The 19,259-nt window shown below is 57.7% G+C and overlaps 4 protein-coding genes across 11 annotated transcripts in view; all 4 read left to right on the top strand.

The window, feature by feature from the left end:
* Positions 1 to 197: 197 nt before the first annotated feature.
* Positions 198 to 5,123, top strand: LOC132221707 (glutathione S-transferase theta-1). Of its 3 annotated transcripts, none has more exons than XM_059676001.1 (5): positions 200 to 383; positions 2,576 to 2,663; positions 3,000 to 3,150; positions 4,309 to 4,485; positions 4,681 to 5,123. In XM_059676001.1, the coding sequence occupies exons 1-5, from the start codon at positions 272 to 274 to the stop codon at positions 4,873 to 4,875; spliced, it is 723 nt and encodes a 240-aa protein (XP_059531984.1). In that variant the 5' UTR covers positions 200 to 271; the 3' UTR covers positions 4,876 to 5,123. The 3 variants fall into 3 exon arrangements, with proteins under 3 accessions (XP_059531986.1, XP_059531984.1, XP_059531985.1); XM_059676002.1 differs by having other exon boundaries at positions 2,460 to 2,663; XM_059676003.1 differs by lacking the exon at positions 3,000 to 3,150 and having other exon boundaries at positions 198 to 383.
* A 1,575-nt stretch (positions 5,124 to 6,698) lies between these two features.
* On the top strand, positions 6,699 to 11,680 carry LOC132222279 (glutathione S-transferase theta-3-like). Of its 2 annotated transcripts, XM_059677169.1 has the most exons (5): positions 6,699 to 7,146; positions 9,001 to 9,088; positions 9,654 to 9,804; positions 10,913 to 11,089; positions 11,385 to 11,680. In XM_059677169.1, exons 1-5 carry the CDS (start codon positions 7,035 to 7,037, stop codon positions 11,574 to 11,576), a joined length of 720 nt encoding a protein of 239 aa, XP_059533152.1. In that variant the 5' UTR covers positions 6,699 to 7,034; the 3' UTR covers positions 11,577 to 11,680. The 2 variants fall into 2 exon arrangements, with proteins under 2 accessions (XP_059533152.1, XP_059533153.1); XM_059677170.1 differs by lacking the exons at positions 6,699 to 7,146; positions 9,001 to 9,088; positions 9,654 to 9,804 and adding an exon at positions 10,465 to 10,753.
* A 1,719-nt stretch (positions 11,681 to 13,399) lies between these two features.
* DDT (D-dopachrome tautomerase) lies at positions 13,400 to 14,697 on the top strand. The gene is made up of 3 exons (XM_059675914.1): positions 13,400 to 13,596; positions 13,821 to 13,996; positions 14,441 to 14,697. The coding sequence occupies exons 1-3, from the start codon at positions 13,489 to 13,491 to the stop codon at positions 14,511 to 14,513; spliced, it is 357 nt and encodes a 118-aa protein (XP_059531897.1). The 5' UTR covers positions 13,400 to 13,488; the 3' UTR covers positions 14,514 to 14,697.
* Positions 14,698 to 16,685: 1,988 nt separating this feature from the next.
* Positions 16,686 to 19,259, top strand: part of CABIN1 (calcineurin binding protein 1) — a 75,992-nt gene continuing 73,418 nt past the window's right edge. For 3 of the 5 annotated variants that reach the window (XM_059676481.1, XM_059676479.1, XM_059676477.1), the window contains exon 1: positions 16,687 to 17,102. The gene's annotated coding sequence lies outside the window, so the exon portion shown is untranslated. Of the gene's footprint in view, positions 17,103 to 19,259 lie in introns of all 5 variants that reach the window. The other 2 variants (XM_059676480.1, XM_059676478.1) reach the window with 2 other exon arrangements.

Genomic DNA, 19,259 nt, shown 5'->3' with positions numbered 1-19,259 from the left:
CTAACAGATGGAACTGGAAGCTGTCATCCTGCATCCAACCAGCCAGCCACAAAGCCCTGGGACTGGGCGCCCATCGCCGCCCCGCTGGCTGCGCCCTGAGCCCCGGGCTGCAGCCTCTTGGGCGCGCCCGCCCGTCGGGGCGGCACCAGCCGTTGGACCGGGAACGACCTGCAGGGGCGGGGCCACGGAGCCGAGCCCGCCCGCCCGCGTGTGGCCGCTGCGCGCAGTGTCCCCGGGGTCAGGGCCGCGCGCTCGGCGCCCCGCCCCCGCCATGGGCCTGGAGCTCTACCTGGACCTGCTGTCCCAGCCCTGCCGCGCCGTCTACATCTTCGCCAAGAAGAACGGCATCCCCTTCGAGCTGCGCACCGTGGAGCTGCTCAAAGGTGGGCCCGGCGGGGGTTCCGGGAACCGAGAGGTCGGGGAGGAGCGGGGAGGCCACACGTCGCTTGCGGGGGTGGAGGGGGGACCCCCTCCCCGCGCCACCTCCTTCCTGGGGCCATCGCGGAAAACGGCGACACCAGGAAACTCCGAGACCCTGGGAGCCCCGGGAACTCTGCTTGGCCAGAGGCCAGATGGAGGAGGAGAGACCTGCCGGGCTCCGTCGACCTGTGACCCAGGAGGTCGGGGCCCAGGCCCGGGTTGCAGGCTCCATCCCCAGTGGGGGGCGTGCAGGAGGCAGCCGATCCATGGTTCTCTCTCTTCCTTGATGTTTCCATCTCTCTCTCTCCCCCGCCCTTCCTCTCTGAAATCAATAAAAATAAACCAATGAATAAATAGGCGAGACCTGGTGGAGAAAGGGTGCCCTGGGCGTAGGGACAAGGGGCCTTTAGAAAAGGGGAGAGAGGCAGCAGGAGGAGAGGGGTTAAGGCCGCCCCGTGTAGAGCTGGGGCCGTGTCCAGCCCCGCCTGGGCAGCCTCCCACTCTGAAGTTCTGCAACAGCTGGCACTGCCCCCACCTTCCAGCCCTTCTCCCGCACCCGCCCAGTCTGCGCTGGTGCCCCTTCTATCCCTCCCTCCTCCTCCTCCTCCCCCCTCCCCCCTCACTCTCCTCCTCCTCCCCCCCTCCCCTCCTCACTCTCTTCCTCCCCCCCCCCCCAACTTTGCCTTTATTCACTCTGTCCTCTGTTCCTCCTGTTCCTGATGCGGAGGGGGTGCTCCATGGTGTACCCTGGGAAAGGGAGGAGGGTTTGGGGGGCTTGGTGAACCCTACACCCTGAGCAAGAGGATTTGTTTCTTTGGCAAGGCCCCAAGGACACGACTGGCACACGGCGTCCTGGCATGTGGGTGTAGAACCCACGGGTCGCCTGGAGGAAAAGCCGGGCAGCTTGCCCTGGCCCCTTCGGCTCAGTGGACAGAGCGTCGGCCGAAGGGTCCCGGGTTTGACTCAGGTCAAGGGCACGTACCTGGGTTGCAGGTTCCCCTGCCCTGGCCGGGGTGTGTGTGCAGGAGGCACCCAATCGATGTGTTTCTCTCACATTGATGTTTCTCGGTCACTCCCTCTCCCTTCCGCTCTCTCTAAAAATCACTGGGGAAATGCACTCGGGTGAGGATTAACCACAAACAAGGGCAGGATGACTCGGCTGAGCCTTCGGCCCAGCACCCAGCGCCTCTCCACCACACCCTTGCGCTGGCCTGTCTTTCTGTCGGACTCACCCTGTCTTTCCAGCCTCCTCTGTGGACTGCCACCTGTCCGGCCCGGGGTTCCCTCTGCAGAGTGTGGGGCAGGAGCGGGCACGGGGACTAAGGGGTGTCCCAGCCAGGATGTCAGACAGAGGGGTGTGCCGAGGGAGGAGTTTCTCACAGGAGAGGAGGGAGGGTGCCTTGGTGCAGGTGTAGTGTGAAGGGAGGGAGGGAAGGAGAGAGGGAGGGAGGGTGGGTGGTGGGTGAGGTCACCGCTGGAGGGTTAGGGGTTGTGTGTGGCTTTGAGAAGCTTTCCCCAAGGCAGGGGTAATGGGGAGCCACTGAAGGCTGTTGAGCAAGCAGTGGTTAAACTTTAAAAAATATATATGTTTTGCTGAAACCAGTTTGGCTCAGTGGATAGAGCGTCGGCCTGTGGACTGAAAGGTCCCAGGTTCGATTCTGGTCAAGGGCATGTACCTGGGTTGCGGGCATATCCCCGGTGGGGGATGTGCAGGAGGCGGCTGATTGATGTTTCTCTCTCATCGATGTTTCTGACTCTCTATCTCTCTCCCTTCCTCTCTGTAAAAAAATCAATAAAATATATTAAAAAATATATATATATGTTTTTATTGACCTCAGAGAGAAAGTGAGAGGGAGGGAGGGAGAAACATCATCGATTGGCTGCCTCCTGCATGCCCTCTAACTGGGCATGTGCTCTGACGGGGAATCGAAGGGTGACCTCCTAGTTCATAGGTCGACGCTCAACCACTGAGCCACACTGGCCGGGTGACAGTGGCGACTTAAGTGCCTTCAGAATCTTCTCTCCAGGTGCATCTGCAGGAGCAGAAACCTCTCAGATAAACTCCCGCAAAGCCAGGATCCTGTAGGGAGTGGGCACAGGCCCTACAAGGCTCTGCATTCTCCTCTGACCACCCACCATGATGCGCTCTCCGCAGGCCAGCACCTCAGCGATGCCTTTGCCCAGGTGAACCCTCTCAAGAAGGTGCCTGCCCTGAAGGATGGCGACTTCACCTTGACAGAGAGGTAACTGGGGTCCGGGGCCGCTCCCAGACCTTGCTGGGACCATCTTGTCCTAACCCTCTATTTTATCTTATTTTATTTTTTAAAATATATTTTTATTGATTTCAGAGAGGAAGGGAGAGGGAGAGGGAGACAGAAACATCCATGAGAGAGACTCATGGATTGGCTGCCTCCTGCACACCCCCTACTGTGGATGGAGCCCGCAACCCGGGCATGTGCCCTGACCGGGAATCGAACCCAGGGCCTTTCAGTCTGCAGGATGATGCTCTATCCACTGAGCCAAACCGGCTAGGGCCACAGTGCCCTTTCTATACCCAGCATGTCCTCCCTCCCCTGCAGTGTGGCCATCCTACTCTACCTGACTCGCAAGTTCAAGGTCCCTGACCACTGGTACCCTCAGGAGCTGCAGGCTCGTGCCCGCGTGGATGAGTACCTGGCATGGCAGCACACGACCCTGCGGAAAAACTGCCTCCGGACCCTGTGGTATAAGGTGAGGCCCAGACAGGGGCAGTGAGGGCACCACCTCAAAGAGGCTCAGGCACTGCCACCTTCTCCTTTTCCGTTTGGGTAGTTTCTGCTGACCCCACTTTGACTTCACTCATTCTTCCTTCTGTTGTGCTCAGGTTGCTGTTAAGCCCATCGAATATATTTAAAAATATATATATATATATATATATTTTATTGATTTCAGAGAGGAAGGGAGAGGGAGAGAGAGAGAGAGAGAAACATCAATGATGAGAGAGAGTCATTGATTGGCTGCCTCCTGCATGCTCCCTTACTGGGATCAAGCCTGCAACCTGGGCATGTGCCCTGACCTGAATCAAACCCGGGACCCTTTAGTCTGCAGGCCAACGCTCTATCCACTGAGCAAAACTGGCTAGGGCTGTGCCTCACTTTTTTTTAATATACAATGCAAGTCATGTACTGTTATTCCTATATCATAGTTGAGGAAATTGAGGCTCAGAGGGTTTGGGTGTTTTGCTCTAGGTTCTGCAGTTTGTAAATGATAGAGTGGAGACCTTAAAAGCCCATCCTCCTGCCCTAGCTGGTTTGGCTCAGTGGATAGAGCGTCAGTCTGCGGACTGAAAGGTCCCAGGTTCGGTTCCAGTCAAGGGCACATGCTGGGGTTGCAGGCTCGATCCCCGGTCGGGGGGCCGGGGGGGGGGGGTGCGGGAGGCAGCCTATCAGTGATTCTCTCTCGTCATTGATGTTTCTCTCTCTCTCTCTCCCTCTTTCTTCCTCTCTGAAATCAATAAAAAAATATATATATTTTTTAAAAAGCCCATCCTCCTAATTACTTCTACTGTAAGAGGGGTTGCTTTTATATCAGGAGGGAAGAGGTTATGAAATAAGTAGTTCCTAAGCCAGCCTCCTCCCCTCCACAAAGTTCAGGTTCCCTTTGATTCATTCTTAAAGGGGTTTGAGTCTGGGAGGCGCCTCCGAGGCTCAGCCAATCAGAGCTCATGGAAGCAGGAAGAGTTCACGAAAGCGGGGTCCTTTGGGAGTTTCCCTGCAGGCCTTCCCAGGATATGGAACCAGGGAAGCAGCTCCAAAACTGGGGGTTGGGGGTGCTTGCCTTCCTACCCCCAAGGCTGGACTGGCCCTAACCACCACCCCTCTCCCCGCTCTTTGCCTGCCCACCCACCAGGTAATGTTCCCCGTTTTCCTGGGTGAGCCTGTATCTCCCGAGACCCTGGCAGCCACCCTGGCAGAGTTGGATTCGACCCTGCAGATATTTGAAGACAATTTCCTCCAGAACAAGGCCTTTCTTGTGGGGCCCCACATTTCCCTGGCTGACCTGGTGGCCATCACGGAGCTGATGCACGTGAGTGCTGTGGGCAGGGCAGGCCCGCTAGGCTGGGTGGGTCGCTGGAGTCCTCCGCCTGCCGCCCACCCGGGGACTGGGACATTGCTTACTTGTGGTCCCCTCTTCTGGAACTATGTGGTCCCCAAACCAGGCAGGTGCTGCTTGGCTTCGCCCGTCCGCCCTTACCCTGCCCTGTCCCCGCTTCCCCTACAGCCCGTGGGCGCTGGCTGCCAGATCTTTGAAAGCCGACCCAAGCTGGCTGCATGGAGCCAGCGCGTGGAGGCAGCCGTGGGGTCACTCCTCTTCCGGGAGGCCCATGAGGTCATCCTGAAGGCCAATGACTTTCCACCTGCGGACCCTTCCGTAAAGCAGAAGCTGATGCCTCGGGTGCTGGCCATGATCCAATGAGCCGGGAAGCCTCCCGTCCCCCCGTCCCCCCGGCAGATCACAAAACACTTTCATGAGACCCCAGAGAGCAGGAGTGACTTGCCTGAGTCCCATTGCTCCCCAGGCCAGGTCCCTAGCCCCACCCCCTCTTCCATTGCGACCTGAAAAGCGTGAGAGAATAGCCCACTCAGCCCTTGTCTCCTTTAGTCACTAATTTCCTTTGCAGTTTGGTAAATAAACCTGGGCTTAGCCTGAGCCTCCACTTCTAACGCTGTTGTGTGATTTATCTGACCTTTCTTCGGCCTGGTCTTGGTCTTTGTCCAAAAGATAACCCTCCTTTGTAGGCCCTGTGGGTCAGCTTCTCCCTGCTGGTGGCCAAGAGTGAAATGAACAACAGCCTTCTGGCCTTCTAATTCCCAGGGGAAGTAATGTACCAGCAAGCATAGGGGTCAGCAATCATCCCCCATGTGTTGGCTGTAGGCATGCGGGTAGACCAGTTGGCTGGGCCGGCCTCCCAGGACATTGTCCTTTGGCACCAAATATTGTAAGTCATGAGCCCTGCATCTGCCCTGAGGAATCGGTCAGGGGAGGGGAAAATCTGAATGGCAACCCGCCTGGTTGTTACGGGTCCAAAGTTCATGTGCCTCAAAAGGCCAAAACTCAAAATGGGTTCGAGTTTGGAGTTAAGGAAAGGCGCCAGCTGAGAACAGGGGAGCCTGAGTGGTTCCTGGAGTCCATCTCACCCAAGCACAGAGTTCAGGCTGCTTTTATGTCCAGAAAAGGGGAAATGGGAGGGACTGTCTTTGCAGAACTCAAACCTCAGGCAGAATTCCTCTAAGGATAGCATGTCTACATGCAAGACTGAGCAGAGTGTTAGCCTGCAGGGCGTGGGAGCAAGGCGGGCTGGAACAAGATGGAGTCCGAGAGACACTGAGCATTTCCCTCTGTTACGTGGTCAGGACTCGGTCACTCAGAGCCTTCACTGCCACGGCGAGGCCCAGTGAGCCGTGAGCAGGAGTGGTGTGCTCAGGTTGTATTTCAGAAGAATATTCTGGCAGCTGGGGGGGTTGGACTGGAGGGTGGCCAGGGAGGAGGCAGGGAGATTGGCTATTGCAGCGACCCAGTCAAAGGTGACTGGTGGTGGTGGGGGGGGGGGGGGCAGACCCCTGGATAGGGGTGCGGGACAGGCTCCTTCCAGCCTGGAGCGGGGGTGGGGGGGTGGGAGGGGTAGGGCTTCCTTAACTGGGGAGCATGGGGGACCAGGGAGGCCAAGCTGTTCTCAAATTTTCCAGTGACTGATCCTCTTGCCAAGTGGCTTTCTTAGGTTCGGGGGCAGAGCCTTCTCCCCTCCCCTCCTCTCCCCTCCCCCCCCAAATATATATTTTTACTGATTTCAGAGAGGAAGGGAGAGGGAGAGAGAGAAACATCAATGATGAGACTGATCGATCGGCTGCCCCCTGCAACACACTCCACTGAGGATCCAGCCCTCAACCTGGGCCTGTGCCCTGATGGGGATTCGAACTGTGACCTCCTGGTTCACAGGTCGAGGCTCAACCACTGAGCCATGCCAGCCGGGCCGGGCAGAGTCTTCTTAACCCGGGCGGGCATTACAGCCACGGGCCTGAGGAGCTCCAGGGTCACAGTGGGGAAGGTCCAGGGCCCTGCAAGCCTTAGTGAACCTACAGGGCTTCTGCTCTCTGGGAGGGATGAACCAGAGTGTGAGGAATGCGGTTAGGTCTCTGCAGAGAGCAGATCCAGGCGCCCCAGCCTCCCCCCTGGCACGGCGCACCCCCTTTCTCTCCTCCCTAGTGTTCTCAGCGGCTCGGACTCCCTCTCTCAGCCTCCTCCCTGGGTCCGGGTCAGGGCTGGGGCGCCCTTCCCGTCTGTTTCCCATTACCATCCCCCCTGTCCATTGGACAAAGGAAGACACTGAGGTCCAGGAAAGGGGGTGACCTGGCCCCAGACCCCAGCTCAGACCCCCGAGGGAGAAGGTGGGAGGTGCGGGCGCCGCTGATTGGCCCGCAGTTACCCGAGCCACCCAATAGGCGAGGAGGGCGCGGCGGCTCGGCCGGGGCTGCACGCGGGCTCCCGTGCGTCTGGCGGTTGCAGCTGGCGGTTCGCGTCCCGGCCCGGTTCCCCGGGTCCGCCTCCCTCTCGTTGGTCGACCTGCCGCCCTCTTCATGGGCCTGGAGCTCTACCTGGACCTGCTGTGCCAGCCCTGCCGCGCCGTCTACATCTTCGCCAAGAAGATCGGCGTCCCCTTCGAGCTGCGCACCGTGGAGGTGCTCAAAGGTGGGCGGGGCGCGCAGGCTGCGGGCGGGGTGCGGACAGACGGGCCGACAGACTCTGCAGCGCAGAAATGTCGCACCGGTTATCAGTTGTGTATTTTTTTATTTTTATTATTTTTTTATTTTTTAAATATATTTTATTGATTTTTTACAGAGAGGAAGGGAGAGAGATAGAGAGTCAGAAACATCGATGAGAGAGAAACATCAATCAGCTGCCTCCTGCACATCTCCCACTGGGGATGTGCCCGCAACCCAGGTACATGCCCTTAACCGGAATCGAACCCGGGACCCTTCAGTCCGCAGGCCGACGCTCCATCCACTGAGCCAAACCGGTTTTGGCGGTTGTGTATTTTTAAAAAATACATTTTTTTTTTATTGATTTGAGAGAGGAAGGGAGAGAGAGAGAAACATAAATGAGGAGAGAGAATCATGGATTGGCTGCCTCCTGCACGCCCCGCGCTGGGGATCGAGCCTGCAACCCTGGCATGTGCCCTGACCAGGAATCGAACCCTGACCTCATGGTTCACAGCCGGATGCTCCACCAGAGCCACCTAGGCCCAGCATCAGTTGTGTCTTTTTAAAGAGCCTCGACCTTTGTCTAGCGAAAACGAAATATTCTTTAAAATATAGGTTAAGAGGGAGCGAGGCAGGTAGAGGTCATAGGGTTTGGGGTGGGGGTGGGGAAGTGGAGTGAGTGCCCCTGGACCTCCACACCCGGAGGTGGAGAAGACAACTGCTTCCTCCTTCACTCCCCACCTCCGAGTTTCTGCATCTGCTGGGAGGAGAGGGTGGTTCTACCCCATCTGGTCTCTTCTTTGCTCCTCCCCACCCCTGCGGGTCTCCCCTCCACATTTACAGAATCTGGACCGGGACAGTAGGGCAAGCTCGAGATCCAGAGCCCCCTGGGCAGGCCCCGAGGGAGGCCCCTGCTGGGCTGCGCCTGCCCACCTTCCCTCTTTGGTGCCCCCAGCCTGCTATGCTGCCACCCTGCTCTGCCTTTGCAGCCCTTCCCGGGCTGGGCACACAGGCGGTTTCTGGAGGGAGCCTGGGTCGGAGAGATCCTGTCCACTCAGGAGAAGGGCACCGGGCCCTGACTCCACGCCCCTGTACTGCTGTAGCTGCAGCACTGGCAGGGCCCGGGGAGCGGGGGATGGGGGGGGGCATGCAGCATGGAGTCAGGCCTGGGAACCCCCACTGGGGAGGGAGCCTTGGGCGTCTGGCACAGGAAAGGAAGAAGAGCTGAGCTGCGGGAGGCTGGGTGACGGGGTCAGGGGCCCTGGTGGGACCAAGGACGGGCTGAGGGCTGAAACAGGTATGGCCCCGCTCGGGGCTCTGCACCGTGCACGCGGCCTGCGTAGGCAGGGGGGTCGCGGGGGCAGGCCGCAGTGCCTGACGTGGATGGAATCGGCCGCCTACAGGGATGTGTGTCATCTCCCTCGCGGGGCTGAGCCACGGTGCCGCTTGGCCCAGGTGCAAGGAGGTGACACAGGAGTGGTGGTGGCCCTCTGGGAGGGCCAGGGGACAGTAGGGTGGCCTCCTCTTCCCTGGTGCCCCGCCTGGATAGGGGCCTCAGAAAGATCCTGGATGGTCCGGCCAGTGTGGCTCAGTGGTTGAGCATCGACCTATGAACCAGGAGGCACATCCCGGGTTGTGGGCTCGATTCCCAGTGCGGGGGGTGTGCAGGACGCAGCTGGTCGATGATTCTCTCTCATCATTGATGTTTCTCCCTCTCCCTTCCTCTCTGAAATTAATAAAAAAATATATTTTTTAAAAAAGAAAGATTCTGGCTGCTGGGTGGGCGTGGCCAGAGACCTGGGAGGGTTCAGGCTCCCCCCTGCCTCACTGCTCTCTCCCGTAGGTCAGCACAACAGCGATGACTTTGCCCAGGTGAACCCCCTGAGGAAGGTGCCAGCCTTGAAGGATGGGGACTTCACCCTGGCCGAGAGGTAATGGCCCCTGAACTGCTGCATGGCCTTGGGGGGCCGGCCCCCTGTGTGCCCACTGCCGATAGCTTGGGACATGGTTTATGTTCCGTGAGCAGCTGTGCCCGCCCCAGGATGGAGAGTGGCTTGAAGTGGGCAGAGATGCCAGGGCTGGGAAGGGCACCTGGCATTGCTCCTGTTGTGTCCATGCTTTGACTAAGCTGGGGAGTGGTGCTGGGTGCTGGGTGAGTGGCTCTCACCCTCAGGGCCCATCTGGGTGCCTCCTTTTTGAGGGAGCTTTCTCTGAGCACACACCCCTCTTCTGAAATCCCATAACGTTTTTGTTTTTTTACTTTGTGCCCTTAGCTCAGATGATAGGATAGCTCAGCGTAGCGCTGTGTGACCTTGGGGAAATCCCCTAACCTCTCTGAGCCTCACACTCCTACTCTGCACCTGGAGATGGTGAAACGCGTCGCCCACATGGGGACACACATGCCAGGAGCCCAGGCCTATCCCACCCAGGGCCTGGCCCCTGGAGAGTAGCTGAGAAGTGACTGGGACCTCTCCCCGCCCCTGCTGTCTCTCCCAGTGTGGCCATCCTGCTGTATCTTAGCCGGAAGTATGAGGCCCCTGACCACTGGTACCCCCAGGACCTGGAAGCCTGCGCCCGTGTGGACGAGTACTTGGCATGGCAGCACACGGCTCTGCGGAGCAGCTGCTCCCTGGTCATGTGGCAGAAGGTGAGCCTGGGGGCAGGGACCCTGCCTGGGTCCTCAGGGGATGGTGCCTTCTGTTTAAAACATTCTGTTCAGCCCGGCCGGCGTGGCTCAGCGGTTAAGAGTTGACCTAGGGCCGAAACCGGTTTGGCTCAGTGGATAGAGCGTCGGCCTGCAGACTGAAAGGTCCCAGGTTTGATTCCAGTCAAGGGCATGTACCTGGGTTGCGGGCACATCCCCAGTAGATGTGCAGGAGGCAGCTGATCGATGTTTCTCTCTCATAGATGTTTCTAACTCTCTATCTCTCTCTCTTCCTCTCTGTAAAAAATCAATAAAATATATTTAAAAAAAAAAAAAAAAAGAGTTGACCTAGGAACCAGGAGGTCAGGGTTCGATTCCCGGTCAGGGCACATGCCCGGGCTGTGGGCTCCATCCCCAGTGTGGGGCGTGCAGGAGGCAGCCGATCCATGATTCTCATCATTGATGTTTCTATCCTCCCCCCTCTCCCCTCCTCTCTGAAATCAGAAAATATAGTTAAGAAAAAGAGTCCTCCTTGAGCTGCTAGGGGCTGGCGAGGAGCCCACTCAAGCTGGAGGGGGCAGGAGCCTCTCCGTGCAGAACGGAGAGAAGTCAAGTAGAGCGAGTGTAGAGCTTTGCTCCCCAAAAGGCTGGTCCGCAGACCAGGAGCGTCAGCGGCACCTGGGAGCTCATGGACATGCCGAGTCTCAGGCCCCACCCAAGCACACGACTCGGGAATGGGCTCTGGAACCACATTCCAGAGCGAGTCCCAGGCGCATGCCCCTGTGAGAAGTCTGGGTGGGGCGGGACGTGGAGGGTGGGGGAGCGGGTGGCAGCTGCACCAGTGGGGCTGGTGGTGAGGCCTTTGTGGGAGGACAGTGGGAGCCCCGGAAGGCTTGCTGCAGCGAGAAGGGACGGGCAGCCTGAGATTGCAGAGGGCTCTCCCAGCGGCCTTGTGAGCCTCTAGGGAGGGTGGAGGCTGGCCCTGTGTGAGGGGGAGATGAGGCCTGGGCCGGTGGTGGTGGCTGTGGGTGGAAAGGGACGGGCGGGAGCAAGGAGAAGCTAGGCTGGGCTTTGGGCGGAACCTCAGCCCGCTCCTGCCTGCCCCCACCAGATGATGCTCCCTGTGTTCCTTGGCGAACGGGTGCCCCCCGAGACCTTGGCATCTACTCTGGCCGAGCTGGACAGGTGCCTGCAGCTGCTTGAGGACAAGTTCCTGAAGGACGATGACTTCCTCACGGGGCCCTGCATCTCGGTGGCCGACTTGGTGGCCATCACAGAGCTGATGCACGTGAGTGCCCGGGGGGCGTGGCCCATGGGGCGTGGGGTGCCCGGGAGGGAGCCAGTGTACCAGCTCACGCTGCCCTTCCTGGCTGCTGACCCAGGGCATGTTACTTCCTCCCGTGTCTCAATGTCCTCATCTGTAAAATGGGACTTTAAAACCCCGCCCTGCAGGGATAGCCAGGCCTTTCTCAGTGTCTCCTGGGAGGGGACCCCCAGCCTTTCACACAGGGGGCAGAGGAGCAGAGTCCACCTGGTGGGCCCCTACACCGGGTCAGCCGCCTTACAGCTCCCTCTCCCCTCAGCCTGTCAGCGCCGGCTACCACGTCTTCAAAACCCGCCCCAAGCTGGCGGCCTGGCGCCAGCGCGTGGAGGCGGCGGTCGGGGAGGACCTCTTCCAGGAGGCCCACGAGGTGGTCATGAAGGCCAAGGACCTGCCGCCCGTGGACACTGCCATGAAGGACAAGCTGAAGCCCTTGGTGCAGGTTTTGTTGTAGTGAGGAGGGGCGGGCCTGCAGCCGATGTGGAGACTGGTGTCAAAATAAAGAGATGGAGCTGCCCCTCTCCTTGGCCTTGAGCAAGGCACCCGCACAGTCTCTGGCCTCGAGATCCCTCCAGCATCAAGCCCACGCTCCTCTTGTCTGTCTACTTACTCCACTCTTGCCCCTTCCACTCCAACTGGCGGGAGACCTCTGGAATGAGCTTTATTTATTATTATTATTATTATTTTTTAAATATATTTTATTGATTTTTTACAGAGAGGAAGGGAGAGAGAGAGTTAGAAACATCGATGAGAGAGAAACATCGATCAGCTGCCTCCTGCACATCTCCTACTGGGGATATGCCCGCAACCCAGGTACATGCCCTTGACCGGAATCGAACCTGGGACCTTTCAGTCCGCAGGCCGACGCTCTATCCACTGAGCCAAACCGGTTTCGGCTATTTATTATTTTTAAAATATATATTTTTACTGATTGCAGAGAGGAAGGGAGAGGGAGAGAGAGAAACATCCATGATGAGAGAGAATCATGGATCGGCTGCCTCCTGCACGCCCCCCACTGGGGTTCGAGCCGGCAACCTGTGCCTGTGCCCTGACCGGCAATTGAACCCTGACCTCCTGGTTCATAAATCGACGCTCAGCCCCTGAGCCACATCAGTCAGGCTCACTTATATTTTCATCTACAATTCAAACAGCTTCGAAACACTGATGACAGTACCATGGTCAGTCACACCGACAGATTTCCATGTTTTAGATAACACCCTTTGTTTCACCTATAAAAACATGAGGTGTCGTAGCCCTGGCCAGTGTAGCTCAGTTGGTTGGAGCTTTGTCCTGGGTTCCATTCCTGGTCAGGGCACATGCCCAGATTGTGGGTCCCATTCCTGGTCAGGTGCGTGCGGGAGGCAACTAATGTTTCCCTCTCACACTGATATTTCTCTCTAATAAAGCATGTAGTCGGGTGAGAATTAAGAATAAGGTACCATAAACGTTGCTGGTAATTCTCCTGCGACCTGGCTCCCATCCCCTGCTGGACACACTGACAGATGTCCAGGCCGGGCAGGGATTCCCCGAACCTGAGCCTCCTTGCCCAGCCCCACGTGTCACCCACGGGTGTCACCAGGTCTCCTGATCAAGAGCAGTGCAGATTCTCACACCAAACGTGAAGTTGCCTAACTTTGAAGGGGTGGCAATGCATTACAAAAATTTCAAATTCTCTATGAGGAAGTAACGTTACCAGGGTTGATCCTGGGGAAGGCCCCTACAGGTGTGTGTGTGGGGGGTGGTTGCGGGGGTGTTCAGCCCTCCATCTACTAGTAAATGGAGAGCAGGACCGCAGCTCTGGAAAACCACCGGAAGCGGAGAGGAGGCCAGTGTGGCTGGAGCGGGGGCGGGGCGGGGGCGGTGGGCGGGGCCATGGTTCTGCCAATGACAGAGTGGGGTGACCCCGGGGGGAGGGCCGGACAATAGGACCTCGCAGCCCAGCCTGCTTGGCTCAGTGGATGACCCTCCACCTGGCACCCGGAGGTCGCAGTTGGACTCCGGGTCAGGGCACACGCCCGGGTTGTGGGCTCGATCCCCAGTGCCGGGCGTGCAGGAGGCAGCCGATCCATGACTCTCATCATTGATGTTTCTCTCTCCCTTCCTCTCTGAAATCAACAGGACAAATATATTTTTTAAAAATATTAAAAAAAGGACTTCCGGAAATCTGGGTCAGAGTCCACCAAGGTTTTCTGCTGAGGCGGGAGGTGCAGCCTAGGCAGCCAATCGGGAGGCGCTGCGTGCCCGCAGAGCCAATGAGGAGCCCGCTCCCCGGCGCCCCGCCCCGCCTCCTAGTCGGGGTCTAGGGGACACCCCGCGGGCTGCTAAGCCCGTCTCCGCCGGCGCCGCGCGCAGTCCTCCCGCCCGACATGCCCTTCGTGGAGCTGGACACCAACCTGCCCGCTGCCCGCGTGCCCGCGGGGCTGGAGAAGCGGCTCTGCGCAGCCACCGCCGCCATCCTGGGCAAACCCGAGGACGTGAGCGTGGGCCGGGGGAGCTCCCCGGGGCTGGGGGCGCGCTCGGTCCACGCCCCGACTCCCCCGTAGGGACTCCGCCTCCCAGGGCCCCCCACCGAGCGCCGACTTCTCGCTCTCCACGACCTCGCGCGCGCCCCCCTCCCGCCCCCCAGCCCTGACCCCGCGGGATCCTCGGCGCGAGCCTGGCCCGCGCCGGCTCCAGGAGCAACCCTGTGTCCCCGCAGCGCGTGAGCGTAACGGTGCGGCCCGGCCTGGCCATGGCGGTGGGCGGCTTGGCCGATCCCTGCGCGCAGCTGAAGGTCTCCTCCATCGGAGTGGTGGGCACGGCAGAGCAGAACCGGGACCACAGCGCCCGGTTCTTCGAGTTCCTCACCAAGGAGCTGCAGCTGGGCCAGGACCGGTGCGTTGGGGCCGGGAGCGGACACGCCCGGGGCTGCTGCGCCACGGGGGGGTGGGGGGGGGCTGTGACCCACGTCAGGGTCTCTCCTAAAGGGGGTGGGGGGCAAGCAAATGCCTCGCCTTGCCCAGAAAGGTGTAGCGCCTGGGGGTCCTGGGGGCTCACCTTTGGGGTGTTAGGGGAACTGAAGGAAGTTCTGGCAGTGAGTGTAGTTCTGGGTGAGCCACGCCGCCCTGCAGCCACCATCCCGCCCCTGACATGCCCGGCGCCCTGTTGGAGGGAGAACCTAAGGGGGCCAGCCAGCTCGCAGCATCTACCTGGTGGGCCAGGGCGGCCTGGCGGGGGACCCCATGGTGGGAATGAATGCCTGGCGAGGGGGGGGGGGGTCCTAGAATATGAGGCCTTGGCCAGGGAGCTGATGACATCTTTTTTCCTCTGTCCCTGAAGGATACTTATCCGCTTTTTCCCCCTGGAGCCCTGGCAGATTGGCAAGAAAGGGACGGTTATGACCTTTTTGTGATGGGCACAGAGTACGTCCAGGGCATCTGTGAGCAGCCGCCTCTTCCGGAGAGGTCTCCTGGCAGAGGGAGCGCCTGGTGGATACCGGCTTCCGGCACCCCCACCTGCAGATATGCCTGTGACCTCTCAGTCCTCTTCTTCCCCATCCTCATGCCAAATAAATGAAGCGAGCTTCGTCTTTCAAACATGGCTTCCTTTCCTGACCAAGGCATCCTGTACATCCCGGGCAGGGGGGTTGGCTTATGAGGTGGGGTGGCTCCTACCTTCAGGGTTGCTGTTTCATGGGTTGTACTTAGGCTGCTCAAATTGGAAGATGGGCCCTAGCTATTTGGCTCAGTGGGTAGAGCGTTGGCCTGGGGACTGAAGGGTCCATTCTGGTCAAGGGCACATGCCTGGTTGCGGCTCGATCCCCACCCAGTAGGGGGCGTGCAGGAGGCAGCCGATCAATGATTCTCATCATTGATACTTCTCTCTCTCCCCTCCCCCTTCCTCTCTGAAATCAACTTTATATATATCTATATCTATATATCTATAGATATAGATATATAGATATATACATACACATACATACATATATATATTAGAGCTTGGAGTTCCTTCCCTTGGCAACCTGCCCGTTTCTGTACTCATTCCTTCTACCTACACGGGTGTCTTGCTTCCCAGATGGGTTCAGGGAACATAGGTTGAGTGTGAATGAATGAGTGAAGTGCCCAAGGAGGGATTCAGGCCTAACTCTTTGTCAGGACCTAAGGCTGTAACAGCAGCCTCCTATCTGGCCTCTCCACCTTAAATCTCTTAGCACCACTCTGGTGAGGTGATGTCACCTGTTTTCTGCAGGGGGTGTGGGAGGGTGGGACTGGCTCCTCCCCCTTCTCCAGCAAGAATGCTTAGCCCTATGGGGTTTGGCTCAGTGGATAGAGCATTGACCTGCAGACTAAAGGGTCCCAGGTTCGATTCCGGTCAAGGGCAGATGCCCGGGTTGCTGGCTCGATCCCCAGTGGGGGGTGTGCAGGAGGCAGCCAATCCATGAATTCTCTCTCATCATTGTTTCTCTCTCCCTCTTCCTTCCTCTCTTAATAAAAATAAAAAAATTTAAAAAACAGAATGCATAAATAAGTGGAACAACAAAGGGATGTTTCTCTCTGCCTTCTCTCTCTAAAATCAATCAATAAAGAAAATGTATAAAAGGTTGGTGACTTCATTATTTTTGTAAATCCTGGATATCAGTAACACTTTATTGTACTGAAGTGACTGAATTCTTCATGATTTGACTGTCTTTGGGTGTCAAAGAGAAAGCCTACTGTTCACTCCTAAGTAAGTAATTCTCGGACTCAGGAGCTGTGCATTTCAGCCAGTGTGAAGCCCTCCCCCCAAACACTCAGCTCCCCAGAGAGGACCCTCTCTCAGCCCGAGACCTGGTCAGACGCCCTCCCACCTGGACCCTCTTTTGGGCTCTGAAATCCTGTGGACCCCTCCCTGGCTGCTCCTTCACCGGGTCTTGGCTTCTTTTTTCCTTGTTTCAGTGGTTGGTTGTATCTATTTTGGGGGCTTCCACTCCTTTTCAGAAGAGATGACAGGTTAAGGGGAATGCTCTTCCTCCCCTGGTTCCTTCTTAAGTGTTCCAGGTTTCTGTTGCCTTCATTTTAAAAATACATATATTTCCGAGAGGAAGGGAGAGGGGGAGAGAGACATCAACGATGAGAAAATCACGGATCCACTGCCTCATGCACACCCCCTACCGGGACCGGGCATGGAACCGTGACCTCCTGGTTCATAGGTCCATGCCCCACCACTGAGCCACACCGGCCGGGCTCCGTTGCCTTCAGAACTCCTGCCCCAGGTTGTAGGAATAGCACCTCCCGTCACTCAGCGGCCGCTGGGGCCAGGCGCGGGGCTCGGCGCCTCGCAGGCATTTGCAAGTGCTGGGGCCGAGGTCCCGCCGCGGGCTGGCGCTCCAGGCCCCAAACACCTGAGAACCGAAGCCGAGGCCGGGGCTCGGGACCGGCCACCAACGAGCGCCCGGGGCTTTTAACCAGCCGCCCGGCAGGCGCGCGGCGCGTGCGCCCTCGTGGATTGGCTGGCTGAGCCGGCAGCGCAGCCAATGGGCGTGCGTCTTGTTGTCAGGCGCGCGACCGGCAGGCCGGCGCGGGGGTCTGGGCGGACAGGCTGTTGCCGTGGAGACGCCCGGTGAATTCCCAGGCGGCGCGTTGCGGGGCGGCCTGGGGCGTGGGGGTGCGGCTCTCCGGAGCCGGGGCGGGGGCCGGGGCGCGAACCCGAGGGGCGGCGGGCGCGGGGCCGAGGCTGGTGCGGACGCGAGGGGCTCCTGGCAGCCCCAGCGCCCACAGTGGAGGAAGCGGAGGCCGGAGTGCGGGAGCGACGAGGCCGGAGCTCTCGGCCGCCTCGCGGGCCGTTTCCCGGCTCTGGCCGCCGCCCTGGGTGAGCCCAGGACGGGCTCCGGCCGCGGGAGTGGGTCCCAGTGACCACAACTGGGGCCACCATTGATTCGGCGTCTGCCGGGGGCAAAGCCCGGCGCTAAGCAACCCGGACCGGCGTCCTTCCTCCTCACCTTGGCCGCAGCCCCGCGAGGTGAGTGCTGGCGCCGCCGTGGACCGGGGTGGAAACCGAGGCCGGGGGCGGGGCGGCCCGACTGCGGGCGGAGAAGGTTGACCGGCCTCGTGGGCGCTCGCAGGTGTCGGCGCGGACGGCTGTGGGAGCCACTGCGCTCCTCGGGGCCAGGTCACTACCGGTCAGCGCGTGGGATGGCCGGCGTCTGCGGCTAGAACCGAAACATCCTCAGCCTGGTTTCCTTGGAGGGTGCAAACTTTGGTTGCAAATAGAACGAGATCCTACCTGTCTAAATAGGGCTTCCTGTTCCGAGCATTTCGTATAAGTGGGGTCGGGTACCACGTGGCCCGGGACTGGCCAGCTTCATGGTTTCAGGGCTCACCCAGGTGTGGGCCGTTCCTTCCTTTTCATCGCCGACTAATACTCCGTTGTTGGAGAGACCACATTTGCTTGATCTGTTCATCAGTTGGCATCGGGTTTGTTTCCACTTTTCGGTTATTACGAATAAAGCTGCAATTCGCATGCCCTCATTAATTACTTTTCTTTTTAAAAATATATTGTTATGGAGGAAGGGAGAGAGAGAGAAACATCAATGATGAGAGGGAATCATGGATCGGCTGCCTCCTGCACGCCCCCTCCTGGGGATGGAGCTCGCCACCCGGGCAGGTGCCCTGATTGGGGATCGAACCCCTAGGACCTCATTAATTTTTATAGCAGCACCTGTGACTTCATTGCGTGGCTGTAGTCTAGTGTATTCACCCACGCAACTAGCTGTGGCCATCTAGGTGGTTTCCGTGTCTCGCGATGACAGTGCTGCAGGGTGGGTTCTCGGAGTGGGACGGCTGGCATTTGGTTGAAAGACAGCGGCATCTGTCATTTTGTCCGGTTCCCCCTCCAGAGGGGCTTGGACCCCGTTGCATTACCCCCCCTCACCCCCCTGCCAGTGTGAGAAGGAGCCCGCAGCCTCCCCAGCAGAGGGCGCTGCTGTCCTACTTTCACCTCCGCCGGGGGATGGATGAGTGGGTCCCAGTGCTGTTCAAAGTTTCATTTCTCTAGTCCGTGTGTTTGAACAGTTCTTCCTATGTTTGAGAGAGCCAGCTGCATGTCTTTTTTGGTGCATTGTTTGTATGAGGCTCAGTGGTTGAACGTGAACTCATTGACCCAGGAGGTCAGGGTTGGTTTCCTGGTCAGGTCAGGGCAGGGCATGTGCCCAGGCTTGGAGCTTGGTGCCCAGTAGGGGGTGTGCAGGAGGCAGCAAGTCAATGATTCTCATCATGGATGTTTCTTTCCTCCCTTCCTCTCTCTGAAATTAATAAAATATATTTTTAAAAATTGCGGTAAAGTATACTTTACTTGAAATGTGCCATTTTAACTGTTGTTTAAGTGCACCGCTCCACGGTATTAAGTGCCTCCACGCTGTTGTGCCGCCACCACCACCACCATCTCCTGAGCTTTTTTTATCGTCTCAAACAAAACTCTGTCTCCATTAAACACTGACTCCCCATCTTCCCTTCTCCCAGCCCTTGGCAACCACCATTCTACTTTCTGTCGCTATGAATTTGCCTATTCTAAGTACCTCATATAAATGGATTAGTATAGTTTTGTCTTTTTGTGAATGGCTTATGTCACTTAATGTAAGTTTCATCCATGTTGTAGCATGTGTCAGAATATGTTTCCTTTTTAAGGCTGAATAATATTCCATATATATATGTATCACATTTTATTTATCCATTCATCTGTCAATAGACATTTGGGTTGCTTTAACTTTTTGGCTATTGTGAATAATGCTGTGTCTCTAAGTTTTTAAGAGCTCTTCATATATTAGGAATATTAGCTCTTCGTCCTTGGTATATCTTGCAAATATTCTGCCAATTTATCAGTTGTCTTTTTCTGATTTTTAAAATATTAAAAAAATCTCCAGTTTTATTGAGATATAATTGACATATAGCACTATGTAAGTTTTAGGTATACAGCATAGTGATTTGACTTATACAAGTATATCTGTTTATTTTACTTTTTAAAATATGTTTTTACTGATTTCAGAGAGGAAGGGAGAGGGAGATAGAAACATCAAGGATGAGAGAGAATCATGGATGGGCTGCCTCCTGCACGCCCCCCACTGGGGATTGAACCCGCAACCCGGGCCTGTGCCCTGACCGGGAATCGAATCATGACCTCCTGG

Source organism: Myotis daubentonii, chromosome 19, assembly GCF_963259705.1.
Source record: "Myotis daubentonii chromosome 19, mMyoDau2.1, whole genome shotgun sequence".
Classification (NCBI taxonomy): Eukaryota; Metazoa; Chordata; class Mammalia; order Chiroptera; family Vespertilionidae; genus Myotis; species Myotis daubentonii.
This window is presented reverse-complemented; position numbering and strand designations above follow the sequence as displayed.